This window comes from Stegodyphus dumicola, chromosome 6 (assembly GCF_044657685.1).
Source record: "Stegodyphus dumicola isolate Sdum_Otavi_A_Nest chromosome 6, ASM4465768v1".
Lineage (NCBI taxonomy): Eukaryota > Metazoa > Arthropoda > Arachnida > Araneae > Eresidae > Stegodyphus > Stegodyphus dumicola.
In genome coordinates this window covers 207,867,210-207,892,558 of record NC_140773.1, presented here as the reverse complement: position 1 = coordinate 207,892,558, position 25,349 = coordinate 207,867,210, and the positions used below count along the sequence as shown (strand labels likewise).

General features: G+C 36.1%; 1 protein-coding gene across 10 annotated transcripts in view; it reads right to left on the bottom strand.

The window, feature by feature from the left end:
- LOC118190859 (rho guanine nucleotide exchange factor 28-like) overlaps positions 1-25,349 on the bottom strand; it is a 565,987-nt gene that overhangs the window by 285,643 nt on the left and 254,995 nt on the right. For all 10 annotated transcript variants that reach the window (XM_085819410.1, XM_085819412.1, XM_085819415.1 and 7 more), the window contains one exon: positions 24,445-24,726. In XM_085819410.1, coding sequence (XP_085675536.1) covers positions 24,445-24,726 — 282 coding nt within the window. The remainder of the gene's footprint in view (positions 1-24,444; positions 24,727-25,349) is intronic.

The window sequence follows — 25,349 nt, the reverse complement described above, 5'->3', positions numbered from 1 at the left end:
AATGAGATCTATTATCACATCAGGGTAGGAAAGAGAGGACAAGCTGTTGATAATGTCTGGCCACCAGATGCTGTAGAATGCAATGGAAATGATGAGGGAGTGCATGTCTGCGCTCTTATTATTTGACAGTGTTGTCATTAGATCATCCAACGCATTTTCAGTTGACATTCCGGCCCGAAAACCATACTGGTTAAGATGCAAAGCATCAGTGGTTGCAAGGTGGTGGTTGAGACTCGTAAGGCACGTTCTAGCACTTTTCCAAGGACTGGTAACAAACAGATGGGCCGGTATGATCTTGGTATAGCCGGACCCTTCCCTTTTTTGCAGAAAAGGGCTACTTCTGCCACTTTCATTTCTTGTGGAAAATGACGTTGCCTCCAACATGCATTAAAGAGCGAGTGTAGTAGGAAAGGAAGGTGCTGGTAGATGATTTTGATAATCATATTATCTAACCCATCTGGGCCAGGGGCTTTCTTAGGAGCTAGGTATTTTATTATGTGGTTAAGCTCATATGTTGTGCGAAGTGGCTCTTTGCTTCGTTGACTACCTGCGTTTGTTAAAGAGCTGCCTTGCATGCCTTTGTGCTGACGAACTATCTTCGTTGTTATCTGTGTGAAATATGCAGTCCATAATTCGTCTCGCCACGTCTGAACCTGACTTAGCAGAAGGCAGGAGTGAGGCTTTCAGCATTGTTGGTCGAAATACTTTTTTGACGCAAACAATACCTGACGTAAGTACGCAAAAATATTTCCCATTTTCTAAAAATGAATTTTTTTTTAAACCAATGGCGGGTCCTCGGTCGACTTGGGCTTGGCCAGAAGTGGTGGTCACTTTATTATGGAGGCACTTAAGAGGTGGGGTACCTTTGCCTTCTATGCAGGGACGAACAGATAGAACCATGCCTCCTCCTCTGGGATTCGAACTCGGGCCCTTTGGTATCGCAGTCGGCTTCCCTAGCCACTACACCGTCTGGGCGACTAAAAATAAAGTACTTTACTGGACATATACAATCCTTCATTTGTTCTATACGAAATTTTCTTGACCACACAGGTTTTCCTTGAATTAAAGGCTCGGGCTTTCGAAGAGTGGATGAGAAATAACGATACATAGGTTTTTCGCCACGTTTATTACTAAGTTAAAAAAAAACTGTACATTTAAGAACAATCAAAGACCGGTCGTAGGCACTTTCTTGAACCTCGAACAAAAATTATTTAAAAATAAAAGGCCTGAACAGATCGAAATTTATAACAGCGTATTAGCGTTACATTTTAAGTGAACACAGAAAACGGATTATGGAAATGTTAGAGCTGTTGAAAGTAGCAAATGGTGAAGATACCATGAAAACGTTGAGAGGAAAAAGAGATTGAAAGACTGATAAAGAGATCTGACGGATGACCCCAAAAGTGGATAGCCAAAAAATAACAGTTAAGTGCGAAACTAGTATACCTCAGGAATAGCAGATTAATCGAGAGAAAATTATGCTAACTTGACAAATTGTAACTAAATTGGAAATGAGTATTACCGCAAAATTTATGCCTCACACGCATTCTCTCAGTATCCTCCTTATGAGATATTTTCTGTTCAAAAAAGGGACTAACCAGTTATATTCGAGCATTTTAACTGATTTAATTTCCTGTGTTTTCAGGCTATTTCCAAACTGAATGTAAATGAAAAGCCTGCATTGAACAGACGAAAACTTCCTAACCCAGCTGTGTAACATGGGCACTGAATAATAGTTTGGTTTTGGTTTATGTGATTATGGAAAAGCCTCGAGGGCTATCTGCCATAGGGAAGGGATGCCTTAGCGGAGGACTTTCTAAGGGAACTGGTTCGCATATACGTCACAACAAGGGTAAAACCACGAAAATGTCCATGCAGCCCGCCCGTTCGAGGAATTCGAATCTCAGACCGAGCGATTTTACCGCTCAGCCGCGGGTGGGCCAATAGGTTTGAAATATAAGTTCGACGTGGCTTTCCGAAAATGGGAATGCCGTCTACATCAAAGTACAAATATGCATGAACAGCTTTTCGAAACACTAATAGCCAGTCCAGAAATGTTCATTTCCATACGCATATTTTTTAAGGTGCGTTCCAGGAATTAAGTATTCGCTACTTGTATGTAAAATTAAACTGAATTTTGCACAAAATATTTTAACCACCTTTAAGTACTGCATTTTTTTAAATGTATTTTACGAATTCAATGATTTTGAACGTTGAATTTCCTCGAACGGGCGGGCTGCATGGACATTTTCGTGGTTTTACCCTTATTGTGACGTATATGCGAACCAGTTCCCTTAGAAAGTCCTCCGCTAAGGCATCCCTTCCCTATGGCAGATAGCCCTCGAGGCTTTTCCATAATCACATAAACCAAAACCAAACTATTATTCAGTGCCCATGTTACACAGCTGGGTTAGGAAGTTTTCGTCTGTTCAATGCAGGCTTTTCATTTACATTCAGTTTGGAAATAGCCTGAAAACACAGGAAATTAAATCAGTTAAAATGCTCGAATATAACTGGTTAGTCCCTTTTTTGAACAGAAAATATCTCATAAGGAGGATACTGAGAGAATGCGTGTGAGGCATAAATTTTGCGGTAATACTCATTTCCAATTTAGTTACAATTTGTCAAGTTAGCATAATTTTCTCTCGATTAATCTGCTATTCCTGAGGTATACTAGTTTTGCACTTAACTGTTATTTTTTGGCTATCCACTTTTGGGGTCATCCGTCAGATCTCTTTATCAGTCTTTCAATCTCTTTTTCCTCTCAACGTTTTCATGGTATCTTCACTATTTGCCACTTTCAACAGCTCTAACATTTCCATAATCCGTTTTCTGTGTTCACTTAAAATGTAACGCTAATACGCTGTTATAAATTTCGATCTGTTCAGGCCTTTTATTTTTAATTTCTCTATCTTTACTGGAGTTAAAGTTTTCGATATTCAAAAGACCTTTTTTACTAGAAAATTAGATTTTAGCGATAAATAAGGAATGTTGATATTATGCCTAAAGTGTATAGACGCACACATGAACACACATTACATACATTCCTGAATCCGGTTCCGATAACAGGATGAGTATCAAAACAACTTATATACACTTCGGTTCGGTATAATTAAAATATCGTACTTCCCACTTAAGTACAAAAGTACAATAAAAATATTTAAATAAGGAAAACATATGTATTCTACATTTTAATAAAAATATTTAAACAAGGAAAACAGTATGTATTCTACATTTTAATAAAAATATTTAAATAAAGAAAATAGTATGTATTCTACATTTTAGTTAAACAAACTTTGCCCATCTAATAAAAATTTTTATATCGATAAGAAAGAATCTGCAATAAATCAGAAATTCATCTTAGCAATATCGTCTTGGATTCCCTACAAAAGAAAATCAGTACTTGTCTAGTAAATGATAAAGTTTAACCTCATTCTCGTAAGTTGTCTCTTTATACGAAGTTGTAATCTGGCCCTGACAACATTCTTCTTGGTTGACATTCTTCTTGGTTGTCCACATTCTTCTTCGTTGACGACCAAACTGTGTTCTGAAAATATCTAAATCTATCCTAGGGTCATTTATTTTTAGAGAGTAAAACCTTGAATCACACCCAAATTCTCAAAATGTATTCCCATTTTAAATAACACTACAAATGCACTCTGCTTCCTAAAGTTCCATTCTGTCATTAAACAAAATAGCCGTTGAGCTTTTAAATATATGATAACTCCATTTGCAACAGCCCTCAAACAATGAATAGATTAAAAAGAAAGCACTAAAAGAAAAATAACAAAGACAGGAGATTTGAGAGAAAACGAAACGTGTTTGCAAAACAAAAGACTCTCAGAAATCGTTCGACCCCTTTAACCCCGTAACATGAAGTGAGGAAGAAACAATGTTAGTTAACCGCTCCCTAGTTATTGAAGTTACAGATAGATAAAGATAGCTTTTTCAAACAGTCCAGCGCTTTAAGGAGAATTAACACACAGTTCCTTTTGTTGAGACAGGACTTAGAAAGCGACTCAGTAAATAGGGATGACAGAAAACAGAGGATATTTAGTCTCGGTCCATCACTCACTAATACTATTATAGAACGGTAATGTATAACAATAATATACTACATCATTAAATACTTGGTTTGACATGTACAGCTTCAGCTTTTGGCTGGAGCAGGAAAAAATATCAAAATTTGTACAACAATATATGATTACAAACAATGCATCATAATTCTCGTTCACTTTCTTAACACTTTAACTGCCATCATATGCAACAGATTCTCACTTAACATTGCTAATAATAATAATAATAATGGTAATAGTAATAACAATACTCACTCACCCAGTCCAAAAAAACCAGCCAGTTTTAAGTCAATTTATCATTATTATCTCATCATTACGCGAAAAATACAGATTTTAAAATGAAAAAAAAAAAAAAGAGAGAGAGAGAGAGAGAGAGAGAGACCTTGGTAGCATAGCAATCCAAATAGCATGACCATCTATATAAAAAGATATTGGAAGATCTAGCGTTCCAATTATGGCGTGGGTACAACAGATTTCTCACGTTTCCTGCCTCTGGAAGGCTTCTTATCTCTATTATCTACGAAATTAATACCTGCATCAACAACAACTCACCAACAGAAACAGGCTTCAGCGTGATAATGTGATAAATAAACTGATGTAAAAATTTTGTAGTGTCCGAACTTTACATATTAAATCTTCAATAATTATTAAGTACATGCGCACAATTAGAGGATAAAAAAAGGATAATGTTTGGAAAGGTGATATCTTCGATGATCATTTCCTTCATTTATAGGTAGGTCATGAGTACTGGCGTTGATCTTACAAAACAATTTGAGAAATTAAATTTGAAAAGATATTTTGTCTAACTTTTTAAAACTGTTTTGACAACACAAACTTTTATCTAATTAGTTATTTAGACTTCCATTTTTCTCCCAAATTTTATTTATTTTTACAAACAGCAGTAAAGCAAACTGATCCATATTTCCGATGCACATGAGAAAAAAACGAAAACTCTATGTAGTTAGCCTCTTCACCCAAAACTTAAAATAAATTTTAAAAATCTGAAAGTTTTCCAGATTTTATATTACGCCCAAAGGGACATTTTTTTAATGTTTTATGTATTAGGCTATTTATTTATTAATAAATATCATATTCTTCGCACTTAAACCATAAAATTCAGTTTAACAGCAATATCGCAAAATAATTTAATAAGAGCATATCTTTATAATTTCCGATACTAGGTGTCGCGCGTTCCAGATATAAATTTCTCCCCCCCCCCGTACAGTGTTGCCATGAGATTCTTAATCAAAAACTCATAAATGCTTTACGAAACATGAAATAGATAAAGAAACAAATTACAGATTTGAGCTTCCAGATGCCCATATTCAGGTGGAGACTTACGTTATTCAAAATTTGATGGCTCTAGATACCTTTGTTCTATCACAGAACGAGAAACATACATACACTTATGCAGATTCTTCATTATTTAATTTCTTTAAATATAATACAGAGCTCCAGTATTTGGTGGTAACAATTTAAAAAGGTGATTCACTCGGTGAATCCATGCAAAATGACAAAACGATAACCATTCGGGGCAAATTGTCCCTTTGGGCTGTTAACAAGAACTTGTAGAGTCATTAGGTTACTTTGATGCTAGAGACGTGAAAAATGAGCAGTGCCCTCGACGGGACTCGAACCTGGATTCCTGGAATATGCGCCGAGTGTGCTAACCGTGATAACACGAAGTCACGCTGGAGGAAGGGAGAAAATATACACCCCCTTTTAAAGGGCGACTGGGGATCAGGGAATCCAACCGTAAATCCTGGTGGTGAAGAATCATCATCCACCACCTTGCGCCAATGTAGAGACATTAGGCCATCCGTTCTCAACCTTTTGACTAACGCGTACCATCTAAACAAAAACTGAAAACTTCTAGTACGACCACTACAAAGTATTACTACCACCACCACTCTTGAATAAAGCACAGAACGCATAGATTTACAAATATTAGAGAAAAAACTCAATTAGGATGTTGGGGTTTTAATTTTTGAATTTAATAGGTAAAAATACTTTGCTTCTTTACGTACCAACTATTTTTCTCTTGCGTACCAGAGTTTGCTAACTGTTATACTACGAAGGCATGTTGGAAGGAGGGAGAAAATACAAGCAACTGAATTATGATTAGTTGTAATTAATTTACTTACTAATTAATTGCTCATGTAATTAAGTACAGGTGTAACTTAATTACAATTAAAACCACAACTTAATTGTAAAAACAACTTCACTAACATTAATTACTGAGCTTCCATTTACTGGGGGCACTTGCAGCAACACAGCATTTATTTCGATAAAATATATTCAAAAATCTTTCTTGGCGACTGCCTCTAAAAGTGTAAGCATTTGTAAGAACATACATAAACAGTATTATACAAGATTACCGATAGTTAGATTCTGTAAGGTGACTATCATTTGGCACGAGATCTGTTAAATGTGAGCTACTGAAAAAGGCAAACTAAGGGTTTTAATTGTTTGATTTTAAGACTTAAACAAAACTGCTCGCCCAAAACACTTTTTAGTCCAAAGGGATTTGAATCCCGAAGGACTATTAGTTTCGTTTTGGCATTTTGCGTCGGACTCATAAATGTCGGTTCACTTTTCAAACTGTTGCCATAAAATGTTAGAGTCCTGCATTATATTTGAAGAAATTAAATAATGAAAATCTGCGTAAATGTATGTATATTTCTCGTATTGTGATAAAACAACGGTACATAGAGTCATCGAATTTTGAATAACGTAATCCTCCAACGAATATGAGCATGTGGAAGACCAAATTTGAAATTTGAAATTTGTTTTATGATCGATTTCCTATTTTTTAAAACTTTGACGAATTTTTGATTAACAAACTCAAGGATTTCAAAGCGAGCAATGGCAACGTTGTGCAGAAAAAACATTTTTATCTCCAGCGCGTGAGTCTCTGTATCGGAAATTCTAAAGATATGCTCGTTTTAAAACTATTTTGCGATATTGCTGTTGCACTAAAGAAAGGTAACACACAAAATGTTAAAAAACGCCCCTTTGGACGTAATTTAAAATCTGAAACATTTCAGATTTTTTTTTTTTTTTTTTTTTTTTTTAAATCTCCGCTCTGGCATAACAAAAATCTTTTTTTTATTGAAGTAAGAATAAAGTGACACGCACAAGCACTTTTCGGAAAAATCATTGGAATGATATATTATTGCAGTAGATAGCTAGCGAAAGCTTTGCCTCACCCAAATTTCAACATGAACGGCGTCGTCAAAGAGGAGTAAAAAAGGGGGGCGTGGACAGATGGATACATGAATGAAAGGATAACGTTTTCGCCCAGGAAATATTGCACAAATATGATTTATGGCAGGACCATTCTTTAGAACAGAAAATTCACTCCAGCCCACTAAACACACGTGCACAAAAGATCCTTATCGAATGCAAAATTAAAAAGTTAATGATAATAAAGTTTTATGTGCCTGTGGAGCTTACTTTACTTGTATTTAGTAAACACGAAGAGAAAGGAATGAATTTGAACAAGCCACAACATCGCAAAATGCAACTGACTGATACCGATGAGTGCAAATTATGATCGAAGGGGGAAAAATCTGAAAGCTTTCGGATTTTAACGTTCTGTGTGTTACCTTTGTTTATTAAATATCATGTTTTTGGATTCCTTGCATCCTTTATCAGAATATTCTGAAAGTTCTCAAATAATAGTTATAATTTAATTCAGAAGAACTGAAGTGGAATGCAAGTGCTTATTGGCGTTCTGAAAATTAAACTACATAAAATTCAGTTCAACAGCAAATATCACAAAACGTTTAAAAACAGCAAAACAGTAAGCCTATCTTCAGATTTTCCGATACACAGTCTCGCGCGCTCGAGATAAAAATGTTCTTTCCCGTTGCCATTACTCGCTTTGCAATCGTTGAGTTTTTTAGTCAAAAATTCGTTAAAGTTTCACAAACTTTGAAATAGATAACGGAACAGATTCGAAATCCAGGCTTCCAAGTGCCCACATTCGGTTGGAGGACTACGTTATTGGATTTGATGGAACGAAATTGGATGGCTCTAGGTTCCGTTGTTTTTTCACAATGCGAGAAACATTCATGAATATTCTTCATTACTTAGTTTCTTTAAATAATACATGGCGTTAATATTTGGTGGCAACAGTTTGAAAAATGAATCACTGCAGAAAGAGAAAAGACGCAAAATGCCGTTTTGAGACTAATCACCCTTTCGGTTTAACGCCCCTTTGGGCTAAAACAGCACCATAAACTCAAAAGCGATCCTAATAAAATCAAGAAAATGCAAAATTCTCAGAACGCCAATAAGCACTTGCATTCCACTTGAGTTCTTCTGAATTAAATTATAACTATTATTTGAGAACTTTCAGAATATTCTGATGAAGGATGCAAGGAATACAAAGCATACACAAAGTGTGAAATGATCAAATGAACACATTTGGCAACTTGCCACTATTTTAATTAACGTCTGCAACGACACTGATGAGAGGAAGATTAATTAAGTAAAATGTCTACAGAATCTGTTTAAGTGGGACCTATTATCAGACTTTAATATAGAAAGAGCAGCTTTCAAACTTGAAGGTCTTTGAAGTGAATGAATACTCTATTGAATATACTTAAATTGTGTTCGAGATTCTATTTAAGGAAGTGAATATATTATTTTTAATTGGATATATATGAAAGTCTTATACTAGCAGATTTCACAGAATTTAAAAATCATATGAACAGTAAATACATACCGTATTTACGCGAATCTAATGCGCATCGTTTTTGGCCAAATGTAGTATTCAAAATTGGGGTGCGCATTAGATTCGAGTGCAAAGTTCGCCGATGACCGTGAATTGACCCCGACAGGAAAAATTAAGCGTGCTGCACCGCACATTGTTGCACTGAGTTTCTTCTGCCTGGAAAAGCATCGGAGCACCAAAGATCGTGAAATCTTTCAAGAAATGCTGCATTTCAAATTCATTGAATGGCAGTGAAGATGACGAGCTCTAGAACGCCGAGGATGATGTTGATGATGAGGAGGAAAGAAGAAATGAATCTGCGTCTCACGAAAAGAGCTGCGAGGATTCCAGTGATGAAAACAGTGAATAAAGACGTTTACTATTAATCACTAATTGTAGAAACTGTTAGCTAGATAGAAATGTTACGATTTATTTCAAGTTCATATTTTACGATAGGTACCGTATATACGGTAGGGGTAATTAACAATGATTGTTTCACATAACAATTGCCCACTAATAGGTTAATTCTATGTTCTACTACTTTATGTATAAATCCATTGTTGTATAAAATATGGTATCTAAATTTAAATAAAATTATCATACCATTAATTTATAGTTTATATACAAATCCATTGTTGTATAAAATAAGATTCAATAAATTCCTCATATCATTGATGCGCATTACATTCGCCGACAAACAATTTTTTTATTATTTAAAGTTTTAAAATGGGAATGCGCATTAGATCCGATGGCGCATTAGATTCGCATAAATACGGTATTTAATCACAAATTAATGGAGAATGGTGTGTTATATGTTTATGTGGAAAAACATGGTTAGAATAACTAGCTGAAAGTTGACAAAAAATTCTGGTGTTTCGATCTTCATACAACACTATTAAGCAATTTAACAAGATTCTGAAAACACAGGAAAATTGCAAAAGCTAAATTATTTCAAAGTATATAATACCTGTGATACAAAAATATCTGGCAGAAATATAAATTTTGTATATCACAGACAGCTCAGTTATAATGCTCTGTAGTTACAGTTATTCACTGGCTACCGCAGAATTGAATTATCTGCATGTTGGATCAAAAAGTTTCGCATACGAAATTTCATTTTAATCAAACAATGTTTTTTAATAAGTCTTTTTCTCCCCCCCTTTGTGTTGTAGGGTTTATATTTATTTTAACTAACAGATGGATACATGAATGAAAGGATAACGTTTTCGCCCAGGAAATATTGCACAAATATGATTTATGGCAGGACCATTCTTTAGAACAGAAAATTCACTCCAGCCCACTAAACACACGTGCACAAAAGATCCTTATCGAATGCAAAATTAAAAAGTTAATGATAATAAAGTTTTATGTGCCTGTGGAGCTTACTTTACTTGTATTTAGTAAACACGAAGAGAAAGGAATGAATTTGAACAAGCCACAACATCGCAAAATGCAACTGACTGATACCGATGAGTGCAAATTATGATCGAAGGGGGAAAAATCTGAAAGCTTTCGGATTTTAACGTTCTGTGTGTTACCTTTGTTTATTAAATATCATGTTTTTGGATTCCTTGCATCCTTTATCAGAATATTCTGAAAGTTCTCAAATAATAGTTATAATTTAATTCAGAAGAACTGAAGTGGAATGCAAGTGCTTATTGGCGTTCTGAAAATTAAACTACATAAAATTCAGTTCAACAGCAAATATCACAAAACGTTTAAAAACAGCAAAACAGTAAGCCTATCTTCAGATTTTCCGATACACAGTCTCGCGCGCTCGAGATAAAAATGTTCTTTCCCGTTGCCATTACTCGCTTTGCAATCGTTGAGTTTTTTAGTCAAAAATTCGTTAAAGTTTCACAAACTTTGAAATAGATAACGGAACAGATTCGAAATCCAGGCTTCCAAGTGCCCACATTCGGTTGGAGGACTACGTTATTCAAAATTGGATGGCTAAATTGGATGACTAAGTTTAAACTATCTTTCCTGTCAAGCCTTACTTTCCCCTGGAACTGCCAATGCCAGAATATGTAAATTTTAGTAGAACGCGCAAGGATTCAAATTATCAGCGGAAGTATTCTGATTTAAATAGAAGGAAACAAGTTCGGTGTGAGAGATATTCTTACTTAGCGAGCGCGGAGGTAGTTAGCGAGAATTGAAGAACCCCGCGTTGCGGCCTATGTGCTTGGCGGGAAGTAGTGGCAATTGTTCCAGTGAGCTTCAAGTCTGCTGAATTAGCAGCGGTATTGTAAAACGCGGTGAGTTAGTTATTTTAGAGAGCCTCGTAGTTAGAATCCTGTCTTTATTTTCTTTTCAGGTTATTATTTTTATTTGACTGCCAGGTTGGCACCGTTTGTAAGCGTCAAGAGGACGCAATTGTAATTTATTACGTTGAATAAAAAGGGACTTAAACCCTTTACAAGACTCTGTGGTTTATACAAGCTTTCACAGTCACCCTTGGTTGCGTGCAAGTTGGAGGCGCGCAACGTTATATTGGCGCCCGAACACTGAAATGGCCGAAAACTGGATGGAAGCCGCTGGACAACACCAAGAAATGACAACGCAGTTAGAAGGATTTGGATACCTGGTTCAGACTTTGAGAGCATCAATCAAGCCAAACGTCTATTTCGACGGAAAAAATTCGGTGTCCGTATTTTTAGAAGGTATAGAAAACCACTTTCAGCTCTACCCTGTGCCTGAAAGACAAAAAGTTGCCATCGCCACATCAGCACTAAGAGGACAGGCCGCGCTATGGTGGAAAAACATAGGAAAATTTCTTCTAGGTGAATTTGGAAGCCCGACGTATACATTTGAAAATTTCAAAAAATCGTTAGTAAAGGCCTTCCCCATAGTGAAAGATCGCGCACGGCTGGAAGCCGAACTATATAGTTTCTATCAACGGGATACAGCACAATTGACGGACTTTATTTTACGAAAAATCAAGCTAACGGATATGCTGTATGGGAAAAAACCCGATGCGGAGATAATTGAAATAGTATTACCAAGATTGTTACCCGCTGTCCAAGACTACTTTGAAATTAGAAACCCAAGAACATTGCAGGAACTCTTCGAATTGGCGGTGAAGTTTCAAAATCGCAGAAAGAGCGAGAGGGGAAACATATTCTCAAAGTACCCGAAGGAAGGAGGAAACCAGAAATGGAAATCGCTCATATGGGGGAAAGAACTATCAAGCTAACGCATCGAAACTCGAAGGTCAAAGCCCAAAAAGAAAATCTGAAAATAAGCATCCGCGTACCCAGAAGACACAGATTGAAAGGAAAGCTTTAAACGACTAGAGGGGCCTGTGAAAGGGAGGGTCCAGACCCCGGAAGTTTTAAAAAAACCCTCAAATAGACATTTAAATACAGTCATCGTAAAAAACTCACAGCTACCAATTATACAAGTCCTGGTTCGCGATGTACCAGTAGAAGCCCTCATCGATACAGGAGCAGAAGGAAATTTCATGAGTGAAAAGTTCTTCAAAAAGAATTTTTATAGGATACGACTCTTTAAAACCAGAAATACGGAAATTATAGCGGCGCAAGGAAAAACATGTCACTGCATCGGGAAAGTATCATTAAACGTACAGGTAAAAGAGGAAAATCTCAAAGTATTAATTTTTGTGGTGAAACACCTGCAACACTCTCTTATTTTAGGTATGGACTTTTTAAGGGCCGCGAGGGCCAAATTAAATTTTCAAGATAGTTCCGTGGTGTTGGAGATGGACCAGAGGGTGGTGGAACCTGTGGAGACACCTGAATTGGACCTTAGCCATCTGAATGACCAGGAAAGTAAAGCAATACAGCAAGTGGTGAGTAATTTTTCTCATTTGTTTTTAGAAAAACCAGGAAACTGCCAGATCGTGACTCACAAGATTCAATTAAATGCCGAAAAACCTTGTAGGACTAAACCGTATCGCTATGATAAACAAAAAGACTTAATCATCGAAGAACATATTCAGGAGATGTTAAAGAATAAAATAATAACGCCCATAAATAGTGAGTATGCGAGTCCAGTCGTACTATGTAGGAAAAAGAACGAGTTTCCTCCTTCGGATAAAAGGGCTTGGAGGTTTGCTATCGATTACAGAAAACTAAATAGCATTACTAAATTTCCAGTTTACCCTTTGCCGGTTATAGACGAGATCATTAGACAGATCAAATCGACAAGATATATGTCTACTTTGGACTTAACGTCTGGCTACTATCAAATAGCTATGAGACCCGAAGATATACACAAAACCGCGTTTATAACAAAATCGGGCACTTATGCATTTTTACGCATGCCCTTTGGGTTGTGTGGGGCCCCATCAACATTCCAGAGAGCTATGGACATTGTTCTAAAGCCTGTCCTAGGAAAATCAACTTTAATTTATCTAGATGATATAATTATAACGAGTAGTACGTTGGAACAACACATTAATGACCTCGAACAAGTTTTTAAATTATTAAAAGAGGCCGGTCTTACAATTAACGCCTCAAAATGCAAATTCGCAACTAAAGAACTTAAATATCTCGGTTATAAAATTTCGCAAAAGGGTACAGAAACGCAAGATTCAAAAATAAAAGCTATTAAGAATTTCCCACCGCCCAACACCGCCAAGAAACTTTCGTCTTTCCTTGGATTATGTTCTTACTATCGATCTTTCATAAAAGATTTCGCTAATATTGTTGAACCACTCTTAGTAATCAAAAGAAAAAAGAGTAAATTTACGTGGACAGCGGAAGCTAACACACCTTTTGAAAGATTAAAAGAAGCGCTTATTAATGCCCCTGTTTTAAAATTCCCTGAGGGGGACGAAAACCTGGAAATTGCGGCAGATGCGTCAGACTATGCGGTGGGTGCAGTTCTTATGCAAAATAACCATCCGCTGGCATTTTTTAGTAAAACATTGAATCAGACACAAAGGAATTATACAGCTACAGAAAGAGAAACATTAGCCGTATTAATGGCTGTACACAAATTTCGAGTTTATTTCGGCAAATCGCCAGTAACAGTCTTTTCGGATCATGCGGCTGTTGGTAGACTTTACTCGGGAAAAAACCTAACGCCCAGGTTAATAAAATGGGCTTTAAAACTCCAAGAATATAATATCACAATAAAATATAAACCGGGTAAGGAAAACAATGTAGCTGACGCACTTTCTCGTATAAAACTGGACGACGAAGGAAATGAACTTAAATGCGCTGTGTTGACTTCAAAAATTTTAGATTCTAGAGATACGGTTATTACTGAACTGAAAGCTGATCCTGAATTTGGAAATATCTATGCTTATTTGAAAGACCCCGAAAGCTTTGAGCACACAGATATCGATGCGATAAGAAATTGAGCAAAAAACTATGAAATAATAGATAATTTATTATTCTATACGAAAACAACAAACGAAAATCTTGAGTATAAGCCAGTCATCCCAGCCTCGCTTCGATTAAGCATTTTGAGGGAGTTGCACGAAAAAAAAACAGCGGGCCACCTCGGGGTCAGAAAGACTATAAAAAGGGTACGCGAGGCGGTATATTTCCCGCAATTATACAAAATAGTAACGGCGTATGTCAGGTCCTGCAATCAATGTCAGTTAATAAATGATATTAATTACAGCCCGGCCGGGTACTTAAATAGCATTCGCGCTACATTTCCGAATGAAATTTTAGGCATAGATCTCCTTGGTCCCTTTCCCCAGAGCGAGTTAAATAAAAATCGTTTTCTTTTAGTAATAGTAGATCATTTTTCAAAATGGATAGAAATTGTTCCTCTTAAACGCGCGTCAGCCAAAACAGTCGCAGATGCATTCTTACACAGATACATTTTAAAATACGGTGCACCGATAAAAGTCATTAGCGATAACGGAAAACAGTTCATTAGTCAAATATTTGAAAACATATGCAATGGACTTGGCATACGCCATATCAAAATGGTTCCGTATAGACCACAGGCTAACATAGCAGAAAGAGTTAATAAAAACATAGTAAAAATAATTCGCAGTTACGTGAGCACACATCACAAGCGCTGGGATGGCTACATAAATGAATTAGCTTATGCTTTAAGAACGGCACATCATGATACTACGGGAAAAACTCCAGCAGAATTATTTTTAGGCAGAAAGTTAATTACGCCTTTAGATAAATTATTCTTTGTGCAACAAAGAGAGCAGGAGTTTAAACAAAAAGACGTGCAAAAGCTAATTGATCAGGCGCTTAAAACCTCGGATACGGCAAGAAATAGGCAGAAAATTTATTATGATAGAAAACGCCGTGAAGCAGATTTTAAAGTTGGGGATAAAGTATTGAAGCGGAAATTTTCTTTATCAAGTGCCCCAGACAATTTTATGGCAAAGCTAGCTCCAAAGTTTGAAGGCCCCTATGTAATTCAGGAAATCAAAGGGGTAGTATTATATCTTAAGAACGACAGAGAGGAAATCTGTAAAGCAAGTCCCGACCAGGTGAAAAAATACTATAATCCAAATGATTTTGAAATCCTTAAAAGTTTCTTGCAGGACTCAAGTCTAAACGAAATAGAAGGGCCAGAGACTGCAACAACTATTCCACCACCCAAGAAACGGAGAACTCAAGAGAGACCTAGCACTTCTACAACCCGGACGTCGGTATCAAAAAGAAAAAATGATTTTCAAACTCCGGCGTTTAAGAAAAACAAAAATACAGATGAACCGGGTAAAGAAACCGTGGTAAAGACGAAAACACCACCTACAAAGGATGGCAGGAGAAATTACACATTAAGGAGAACGCGCACACGGCCACAGAGTCAGGTGCCAGCAAGGCCGCCGTTCCGGAAACTGAAACGCCAGCAGGAGGCACAAAAATACGAGGAACAGAAGAAATTCAAGAAGGACTCCAGACCGGAGGACGTCAAGACCAGCCGTCCCAGGCAGAAACGCAAAGGCCAAGATTACTCCGTCAAGAGGCCAGCATGTAGAGGACGCAAAAGAAAAAGCAACGGGGACGACACTCGGAGATCAATAAGGAGAAGATTGACATCCATGAAACCTCTAACTTGGGATCAATTTTGCCAAAAACGGATGACGGAATTTCAAGCATCGAAAACTCAAAGATAAGTTAAAACCTTCTATAAATTTTTCTTTCTGTTTGGTTCCGAAATGTTATGCATAAGTACGAAGTTCTATGTTTTGACGAAAGTCAATATGTCTCGGTTGAGACTTAGTTTTGTTTTACTTTATTTAGCTAAGGCAAAAGTATTATTTTCTTTAAGTGTAAAAGCTAAAAACAAGCATTTTCTGTTGGTCGAAAGACTAATTCTGTTATGTTAAAGCCAAACTTTGGCCGAAGATAAAAATAACTTCGTATTCTTGTATTAATAAGAATTTTAGTTTCAGTGCCGCCAGCTTGGCGAAGAATGAGTAAAGTAAAAATTTATTTTCTCTTATTCATTTTATGGTAAATTGTAAAAAGCATATGTATTAAAAATTTGTAAATGTATGTAAATACTTGAAGGTTATGTAAAAGTAGAATTTAGTCTAGAAGCATAAAATTGTAGATGCTAAAAGTGAATGCTTAAAAGCAATGAAGTCAAAATTTAAGTAGTAAATGGTAGATAAAGTCATGCTTTAGAGCGAAAGCCTGCATGTTTAAAGATGAATGAGGGGGAAGTTAGAATGAATGCGTTTTGTAGGGTTCTCCACCTACATTTGAATTTTTAAGAATATTAAAGTAGCTCATTGAGTTGTAGAATGTCGAGTAAGGTGTGTCTATATGGTTGTTGAATTCTAACAAATCATGGTGGTTAGGGGAAGTGTTGTAAGACTAAAACACGAATATTCCCGTTTGACACCACACACGGTGGAGAGCCAGGGTAAAGTTAAATTAATGCTTGAAAAATTGAATGAATGTGAAGTAAGCAATAACTAAGAAAAACGAATCGTTAAAAACAAAAATTTATTGTGTCAAGAAAGTGTAAATTATAATGTATGTAGAAAGATACTGATACTTATTCCTTCCAGATGCTGGAAGGAAAGACCAAGATTGATTGATGAAGTCCAGGAAAAGTTGCTGTAAGAAGAAAGCTTTGTAACGAGTAAAAGAATTCTAGTATATAATTGTTACATAAGATTTTTTTTTTTGTGTGTAAACGAGGCTTTCGCCAGTTAGTTCAGAATTAGATAAACTTACAACAGGTCGTTTGTAGGACCTGCTTCCAAGTTTTCCAAATTCTGGCAGCGGCAAATGTAGGGTTTATATTTATTTTAAGTTTAAACTATCTTTCCTGTCAAGCCTTACTCTTCCCTGGAACTGCCAATGCCAGAATATGTAAATTTTAGTAGAACGCGCAAGAATTCAAATTATCAGCGGAAGTATTCTGATTTAAATAGAAGGAAACAAGTTCGGTGTGAGAGATATTCTTACTTAGCGAGCGCGGAGGTAGTTAGCGAGAATTGAAGAACCCCGCGTTGCGGCCTATGTGCTTGGCGGGAAGTAGTGGCAATTGTTCCAGTGAGCTTCAAGTCTGCTGAATTAGCAGCGGTATTGTAAAACGCGGTGAGTTAGTTATTTTAGAGAGCCTCGTAGTTAGAATCCTGTCTTTATTTTCTTTTCAGGTTATTATTTTTATTTGACTGCCAGGTTGGCACCGTTTGTAAGCGTCAAGAGGACGCAATTGTAATTTATTACGTTGAATAAAAAGGGACTTAAACCCTTTACAAGACTCTGTGGTTTATACAAGCTTTCACAGTCACCCTTGGTTGCGTGCAAGTTGGAGGCGCGCAACGTTATAGTGTATATATGAAACATGCATTCATTTACGAAAATGTATCAAGAAAGGACACATTTTAAATAAAGATAAATGAACCATAACATTTTTTAAAGTAATCCCACAAACCTAGTAAAGTTTGTTAACAAATATTATTGTGGTAAAAAGACCTGAACGGCATGCATCCCCAGTTTTAAGAAAGTACAGCGTAAACCGCACACACACGCACAGCGTACAATATCTGTAAACCGAAATGGCAGTAAGAGAAGCAATTGTAATTATTTAATACCACCGAATTTAGAATCTGAAGACCACAAACTCAAAACGCGTAACACGGAAAATAACCTTAAAAGCAAGACTAATGTACCCATGTGTTTATCTGAAATTCAGATGGTTGCAAATCTACTATAGGACCGCAATGCGTCGTTGTTATAGCTTCTATCCTTTAACCCTTTCCGGCTCGCTACCTTTTAAAGTTGGAGTTTTGATTAAAAAAAAAAAAATCTGGTGTGTACACCACACGACTTCCTTGTGTGGAATATTAAGTTATACGCATTTTTTCTTGCATTTCATTTAAACTTATTGGATTGAATTAAATCTACTTCGCCGACAGCGCATAAACCACAATAGAATAAATGCATTCTTTAAAATTCACTCTAGTATTTGTTTACCATAGCGACACTCTGGCGCTAGGTTCACTTAACGTTGATATTTCGTTCATACTATAACTCAGAATGCACAAAATTTATATCATTTAAAGAATTATCTAATCATTGCTACATGTTCTATTCAAATACTATAATAAAGCTAGCACGATGTATAAAAGAAATTAAGCAAACAAAACAAAAACGAAACAGTTTTTCACAGACGATTGAGTATTTCTCATTCAATTAATTCAGTTCTCACTTCGCGACAAGGCAAAAATACATAAAAACTCAAAATATCTGCATTAAAAATTAAAGTAAATCTTAAACACTTATCTCCTCGAAAAAATTCCATAAAGGATTAAGCATAATTTAATTCGCAATAATAAATGAAGGCGTTTCGTTTCGTTTCGTTTCGTTTTTTTTTTTTTTTTTGAAGCTAAGTTTCTCTAGATTGGCAACAAATCTACTATTCTGCTGTTTCGAATGTAAACAAGCAGTGGCCGCCATCAAAAAAATTATTAGGCTTAGCGGCACCTAAACAACTTTAAAATTGTTGATAATTCTAAAAATATTGCATACAGATTTACTAAAGGCATAATAACCAGAAGATACGAACAACATAATTCAATCATTTTAAAGCAAAAAATGCACAATTTACAAACATATAAGAGTAAAGAAACTGAGATTACTGAGCCAGGAAACACAATGGATATATATATATATATATATTTATATTTATATACGTTTGGTGGGGCCGATTGCAACCAAAATACGAGGTGCACATCTACATGTTATAGCAGTCCTATATACAAAATTTCAACGTTCTGAGGCTACTCGTTTTTAAGTTATGAGAGATACGTACGTACATACGTTCGTACAGACGCCACGAAAAATTCTCTTCAGAATTCATTTTAAAGCAGTTTTATAATTTTTTTGGAGGAAAAGAGTCTTTTATTCTGTCCTTAAGTACAGATATCACGCAAAAACATCGTGAAATTGCATTCGATAGCGGTAAAAATGGATATTTTCGTTGAAATATGCTGCCTGAAACATTTCGCGATTACAATACTTCCTTTTTACTTTGTACAAGGAAGTAAAAAAGGTATAGGCCTAGAGGAGTACACAAGTAAAATTTTATGAAGATAGCACTTATCTTTTTAATTCTGTGGGTGTGCCCACACTGATTGGGAATAGAGCTTCGAAAAGAGTGCTGAAACGAGCATTGTTGTCAATGAACTGACCGATGAGATGAAGAGAAACAAAGAATACAGACTCTCAGTTGTCCTAGATAATCGGTGAACCCGGTCTGGGCACACCTAAGGTTCGCCTAAGGTTCGTTTAGGCAAGATTTCAAGGTAAAAATTTAAAACTAATATAGAATAAAGAGATTAGCATACAGCTAAAAAAATAACATAAAAATTTCTTTTCAAACAATTCCTTTTATACCCTAAAAATAATCTGGAAGATTTCTTTGAAAAATGAGGATCTTAAAAAACTTAACATGGCTAAAATATATGGACTGATTTGTGTTGAGCTGCCATCTACTATAAATAAAGAAGGTTCAGAGTAACCTATAGTAACCTATAAATCTTTTTTTATTCAATTTTTCTTTGCAGAAGTAATCTATAGTAACCTATTAATCCTTTTTCATTCAATTTTTCTATGTACAGAAGGAAATTTTTAGGTGTGTCCACACCGGACACACTGTGCCGCAAAGGGTTAAATGGAAAGAATAGCTAAACCCTTAACTCGTACTTAGTTCATTGTTAATCGAAGAAAGCTTTTAATCAATTTCAACTCTTAAAGGCTCTGTTGCAAAAAGCAACTGTCAAAAGAAGTCTTTATTGCCACATATCAGTTGGCGACTGATTCTTGAAGTCCATTTCTACAATAAACTTTAATATTTTCAACGCAAACTACATTTTAGTTTCGGCATTTTCGGTTTTTGCTGCTTGATGATAACATCTAAACCATTTAATTTTTGGTAAGATTTCATTTTTTATATCTTATTTCCCTGAGCTTGAATCAACTTCGGAAGTTCTTCAATTTATGTTTCAATAAGGTGCGATGACTGAACGGATGTAAAGTTTTTGTATCGATTCAGTCCTAGTTCTAAGTTCTTGATAGAAAGTACCGATAGAGAAACACGCGTTTTTCTAATTGTTGCTACAGTGTCAATGCTTCATCTCTTATCTCTTCTCCTAGCATTATCTTCTTAAACCATTTTCTATATCTTTACTATTATAGCATCAAAGCTTCTAACATAAACTTTTAAACATAAACACAATACATGTATAAGAAAATATCCTCCCAGAATAGAAAGTCTCATTTTTTATATGTATTTCTACATATAAGTGCATATACTTAAAAATTTAAGATTCTTCGGTGACGCCTGTCTTAGCTCAGGCCCGTCGCGTCCGCAACACCGCACGCCTGTCGATATGCCACCCCACCTTTTTTTTTTCTATTTCTACATTTGCTACATATACTTAAAAATTTAAGGTTCTTCGGAGACCCCTCTCTTCCCAGAAGCCCGTGGCGGTCCGCATCACCGCGCTCCCGTCTGTATACCACCGGGCCCGACTAAGTTAGTAGTTTAGACGCAAGGGAAAATAACAAAGCTATCTGCGAAAAATATCCTCTGATACTGGAAACTAAGAGATATACTTGACGTTTACTACAGTCCACAGAAGTCGATAAATGTACGCTTACCCGGAGTGCAAGAGAGAACTATAGAAAGAATTTTAAGGACGATTTTAAAAGAAACTATTCAAATTTGAAAGATTTTGCAGAGACAATAACGAAGATTATAAATACGAAGAAAGACAGAACTGGAATTTGGCACTGAGACTCAAATTTTGGACTTTATATGTTTTTTCTTATTAGTCCAAAGGGGCTTTGTCCCTGAAGGACTATTGTTTTCGTTTTGCGATTTTGCGTCGAATCACTGCAAACGGAGTATCACTTTTCAAATTGTTACCACCCAATGTTAGAGTCCTGCATTATATTTGAAGAAATTAAATAATGAAGAATCTGCATAAATGTATGTATGTTTCTCGCATTGTGATAAAACAACGGTACATAGAGCCATCGAATTTTGAATGATGTAATCCTCCTACGAGTATGGGCATGTGGAAGACCAAATTTGAAATTTGGAATTTTTTTTATGATCGATTTCATATTTTGTAAAACTTTAACGAATTTTTGATTAACAAATTCAACGTTTTAAAAGCAAACAATAGCAACATATTTAGAAATTTCTGTGTCTTCAGTCTGTGGCACACAATATTCCTTAACAGCATCCAAAAACTTTCTAAAATTATCTGAACTAGAATATGCATACTGCCGTCATCACATAAATTCACAAAAATAAGAGTCAAAACTATCCTCCGTAGTGTTGGACTATCGTGGCATTTCTTGCATAAACCTTTCTTGCGACAAACCCATTCAAAGCCATCTGAACGATCTTTACGTTCGACCATACGCATTTACTTCGCACAAACAGGACACTTATTAATGACTACTAAGTAAACCTTCATTTACAAAACAGTCAATTAATGCTTTTTTCCCCTTTCGTTCCAAATCGTACAGAAACTTCTGGTTAACCTCATCACATACAGCCATTTTAAGGTGTACACCACAAAAACACAAAATAAGCAACGTACTTCCTAAACTGATATCCAATGCAGAAAAAAGCCCTTACAAGTATTTTCCCATTGGTCAAATTCACCGCAATCACGCCAATAGGTTTTCCATAGCATTCAACTACTCAGGTTACCATAAATGAAACAACAATTTGGAGATAAATGAAACAACACCTTGGCGATAGTCCATGTGGCACCCTTACATACTAACCGAGATCGGCGCTGCACAATCGAGTTTACTCACTCACATTTCCTCAAACATCTCCGTTACTTTATTTATAAGAACATTCTTATACTGAAAAAGAAATAGGCCACTTCCGAACTACTGGTAGTTAGCAGGCACAATAAGACTTACCAATACACTTCATAGTTTTCGGCACTTAAACATCCAAGCACAAAATTAAAGGACCTAAACCTAAGAAGAAAGATTACGAGAATTTTTCATCTGCCAAATTTCATTATGGTCAAGTACATTTCAGTCAATAGCATTTCCATGGCAATTGCTAGGTGAACACGACCACTACAGTTAAAGTTATCGCTAGGTCAACACGTCCATAACATAATGTGATTCAAGATTCTAGAAAGTTCTAGCAGACACTACTGCAAGTCGACCAGCAGCATTACATTTAATGATCAATGGCTTACAAGCTGTAGCTTGTCTATGGAATTCTGAGGTTTGATTACCATTTGGTACTGACAATATCCTGACGGGTGGCTAGTGTATGTTCTTCTATTGATTAGACATAAGACTGAAAAGTAACCTTCTGGAATGCTAATGATGCTAAAGTGCAAATATTTCACGTCCAAGAGCTGGTATCAGTTCTTAAAATAAGCCAAACGAAAGACTTTAACTACTACAGTTTCTAATGAAGCCTACTACCAATTCCACTTTACTGTAAGTCGAAGGCATTTACAATGCCGGTCTCTCAATTTTGCCTTTGCAGAATATACAACAGAACAATGATAAAAGACAAGGAACAATGAGAAGGACTAATTTTAATTAATTCCCAGTAAATTTCTCTTTGAATTAATTTTGATTTCGACAATCTACTTTGAGTAGAAAGTTTAGACTTTGAATTTCAATGAGAATTTTGATTACTGACTACGAACTGATAATTTACTTGAATCAAGAGACTGAACTGACAATTTACTTTGATTCAGATTTTATGCCTCTGCAGAAAGTATCATGGAAGAATGAAAAAGACAATGAACTATGACAATGGAGAACAGCATAATAAAAAAATAACTTTGAATGGATTTCCCTTTGAATTTGACAAGTTTATTCTATAGTTTTCACTTTTTAGTTTTTTTATAGTTTTGAAATTGGAATAATGAATTTAAAAAACTAATTTAACTCTGACTTCATGGAATGACTATTTTATACACTGAAAGATTAAATATTATAAGACTAATTATGATTAATATCTTGTTGTAATGAAAGTTTTCCGTCAAAAAACGTTCTTAATAAAGTTAAGAAAAAACTTGAAAGCAGTACTTTTAGTGCCGGTAGTAATCACCACCCAAATCTATGGTTTTCTGTCAACGTTTTGGTAGTTTTTCACAGCCTTCTGCCCAGAAACTGGTGGCCGCAATTCCAAAACAGATCAACACCATTTCGGACGACCTGTGCAGAACAGAAGATAGCACCACCAACACATGACGTCCTGTGCAGAACAGAAGATAGTACCACCACCACTACATGACGTCCTGAGAAGAATAGAAGATAGCGCCTGCAGGTGTGAAAAAAGGTAGAAGTCCTCTGCTTCTTGAAATGTCATATTCCTTGTTTTTGAACTTTCGGTATCTAACCTTCACAGTGTTATATAATACAACATATTCATTTCAACTTGGTACTCATTTCATTGACCCACTCAAGGGATGAAAGCAATACCATACGAAGATAATGATGATGCCTATAAGATCAGAAGGTTTGCGAGGAACAATTTGAAGAAATGGTCTAACTTTTAAATTTGAAGACAATGATTTTAGTTAGTTTCAAGATTTCGGAGAGGAGAATTGTAGAAGCTAATCAAACTGCTTTTTAAGGGAAAAAAAGCACTTTCATCTTGAGAAATTCGATGCAGCGCTGTAGCTGGATATCACGGATTGGCTTAGCAAAGCAGTCAAAGGTCACCTGCCTAAGGGAAAGAAATAATCGTAGAATACGTTTTTCGGAAAACTGAGTCGCATTTTAAAGTACAAATGGGGAATGCCGTGGAAACGTCATGCAGCCAGTTTATTCGTAACCATTTAGATATCGGGATGTTTTGATAAAACCTTGTGGAGTCGTTAGGCTTATGTATGAGCAGGAAACATGAAAAATGTATAATGCCCTCGCCGGAATTCGAACTTCGAAATTCCCAACTGCTAATCGAAAGTACTTTCAATTACACCATGAAGGCATGCGCAAGGAGGGAAAACATTCCTTACATTCTTCTCCCCGCTTAAAGGGTGACTAGGGAGCAGTACCCAACAGCCATAATATAATCTATTTACCTTATTTCGAATTACTCCTCGAAGGCCCGCTCGCTAGAAGGGTAAATGCTATTTTTAAACAAAACAAAAAATTCTTGCTAATTGTTGGTAAAAATTCTTGCTAAAATTGTTGGCTATAAAATATTAACTTAAGGCTTTCTTATTACCTCTCAAATCGGTGCCCATCATATTCCAACATTCTGGCAGGTGGAATGTCTTGAAGGCGGCGGTCAGCCTTTCGTCCAGATTCGCTTGCTCGTGAGGGGCGAGGTGGAAGCGCTCTCCGCAGTTAGCCAAGTCCTTCAGATGGTCGGGATTGTCTACGCAACCAAGGAGGAACATGGCCATCTGGTGAGCTGAGTCGCTCGCATATTGGAAGTCGGTCGAGGCCACGCCGATGCCAGACGACGAGTATGCACACAATTCGACCTCCTCGGCAGTCTCGTGACCTATGGACAAAATTCAAAGTAAATTCACGATGGAAAACAATTCCGTTCAAGCAGGAAACATAGAAAGTGAAATAACTTAAAACTACATTTGCAATTTTAAATGCAAGGAGAGGATTAGTTCTTCTTCAGATACTATAAAAAACGGCTATGACATTTAAAGCTTAGTAAAAATAAAAATTATGCAAACTAGTTCGAATAAATTGGCGTAAAAAATTATGTGGAAGGGAAAATAGCGTTCCGTCATTGCAATGGCGGTACTGGTACCAAAATTATACCGGCATTATAAGATCATGTCCACTATATTCAAAGAAAAGGGTTCATTTTATTTTCGTTTTAAATGGTACACCTAAGTGATATAATCTAAAATGTATTTACAAGAAATGGATAAAAAGTAGCGGCAACGTATCGACAATTCCGAAAAGATTTTATTAGCCACAGGTACAGACACTTGCAGTCCCTCGGTTTTAATTTCCTACTACGTCTACCATTTTCTGCTAAATTACTGGAAAGTATCAAGCATCATTAGCACGTCCATTCACATCTGCTGATGTCACCGTCAAAACACCTATTACCTCCTCGCTAATACTGTCATGTATTTTTCGCAGTGTTTCTTTCATTTCAAC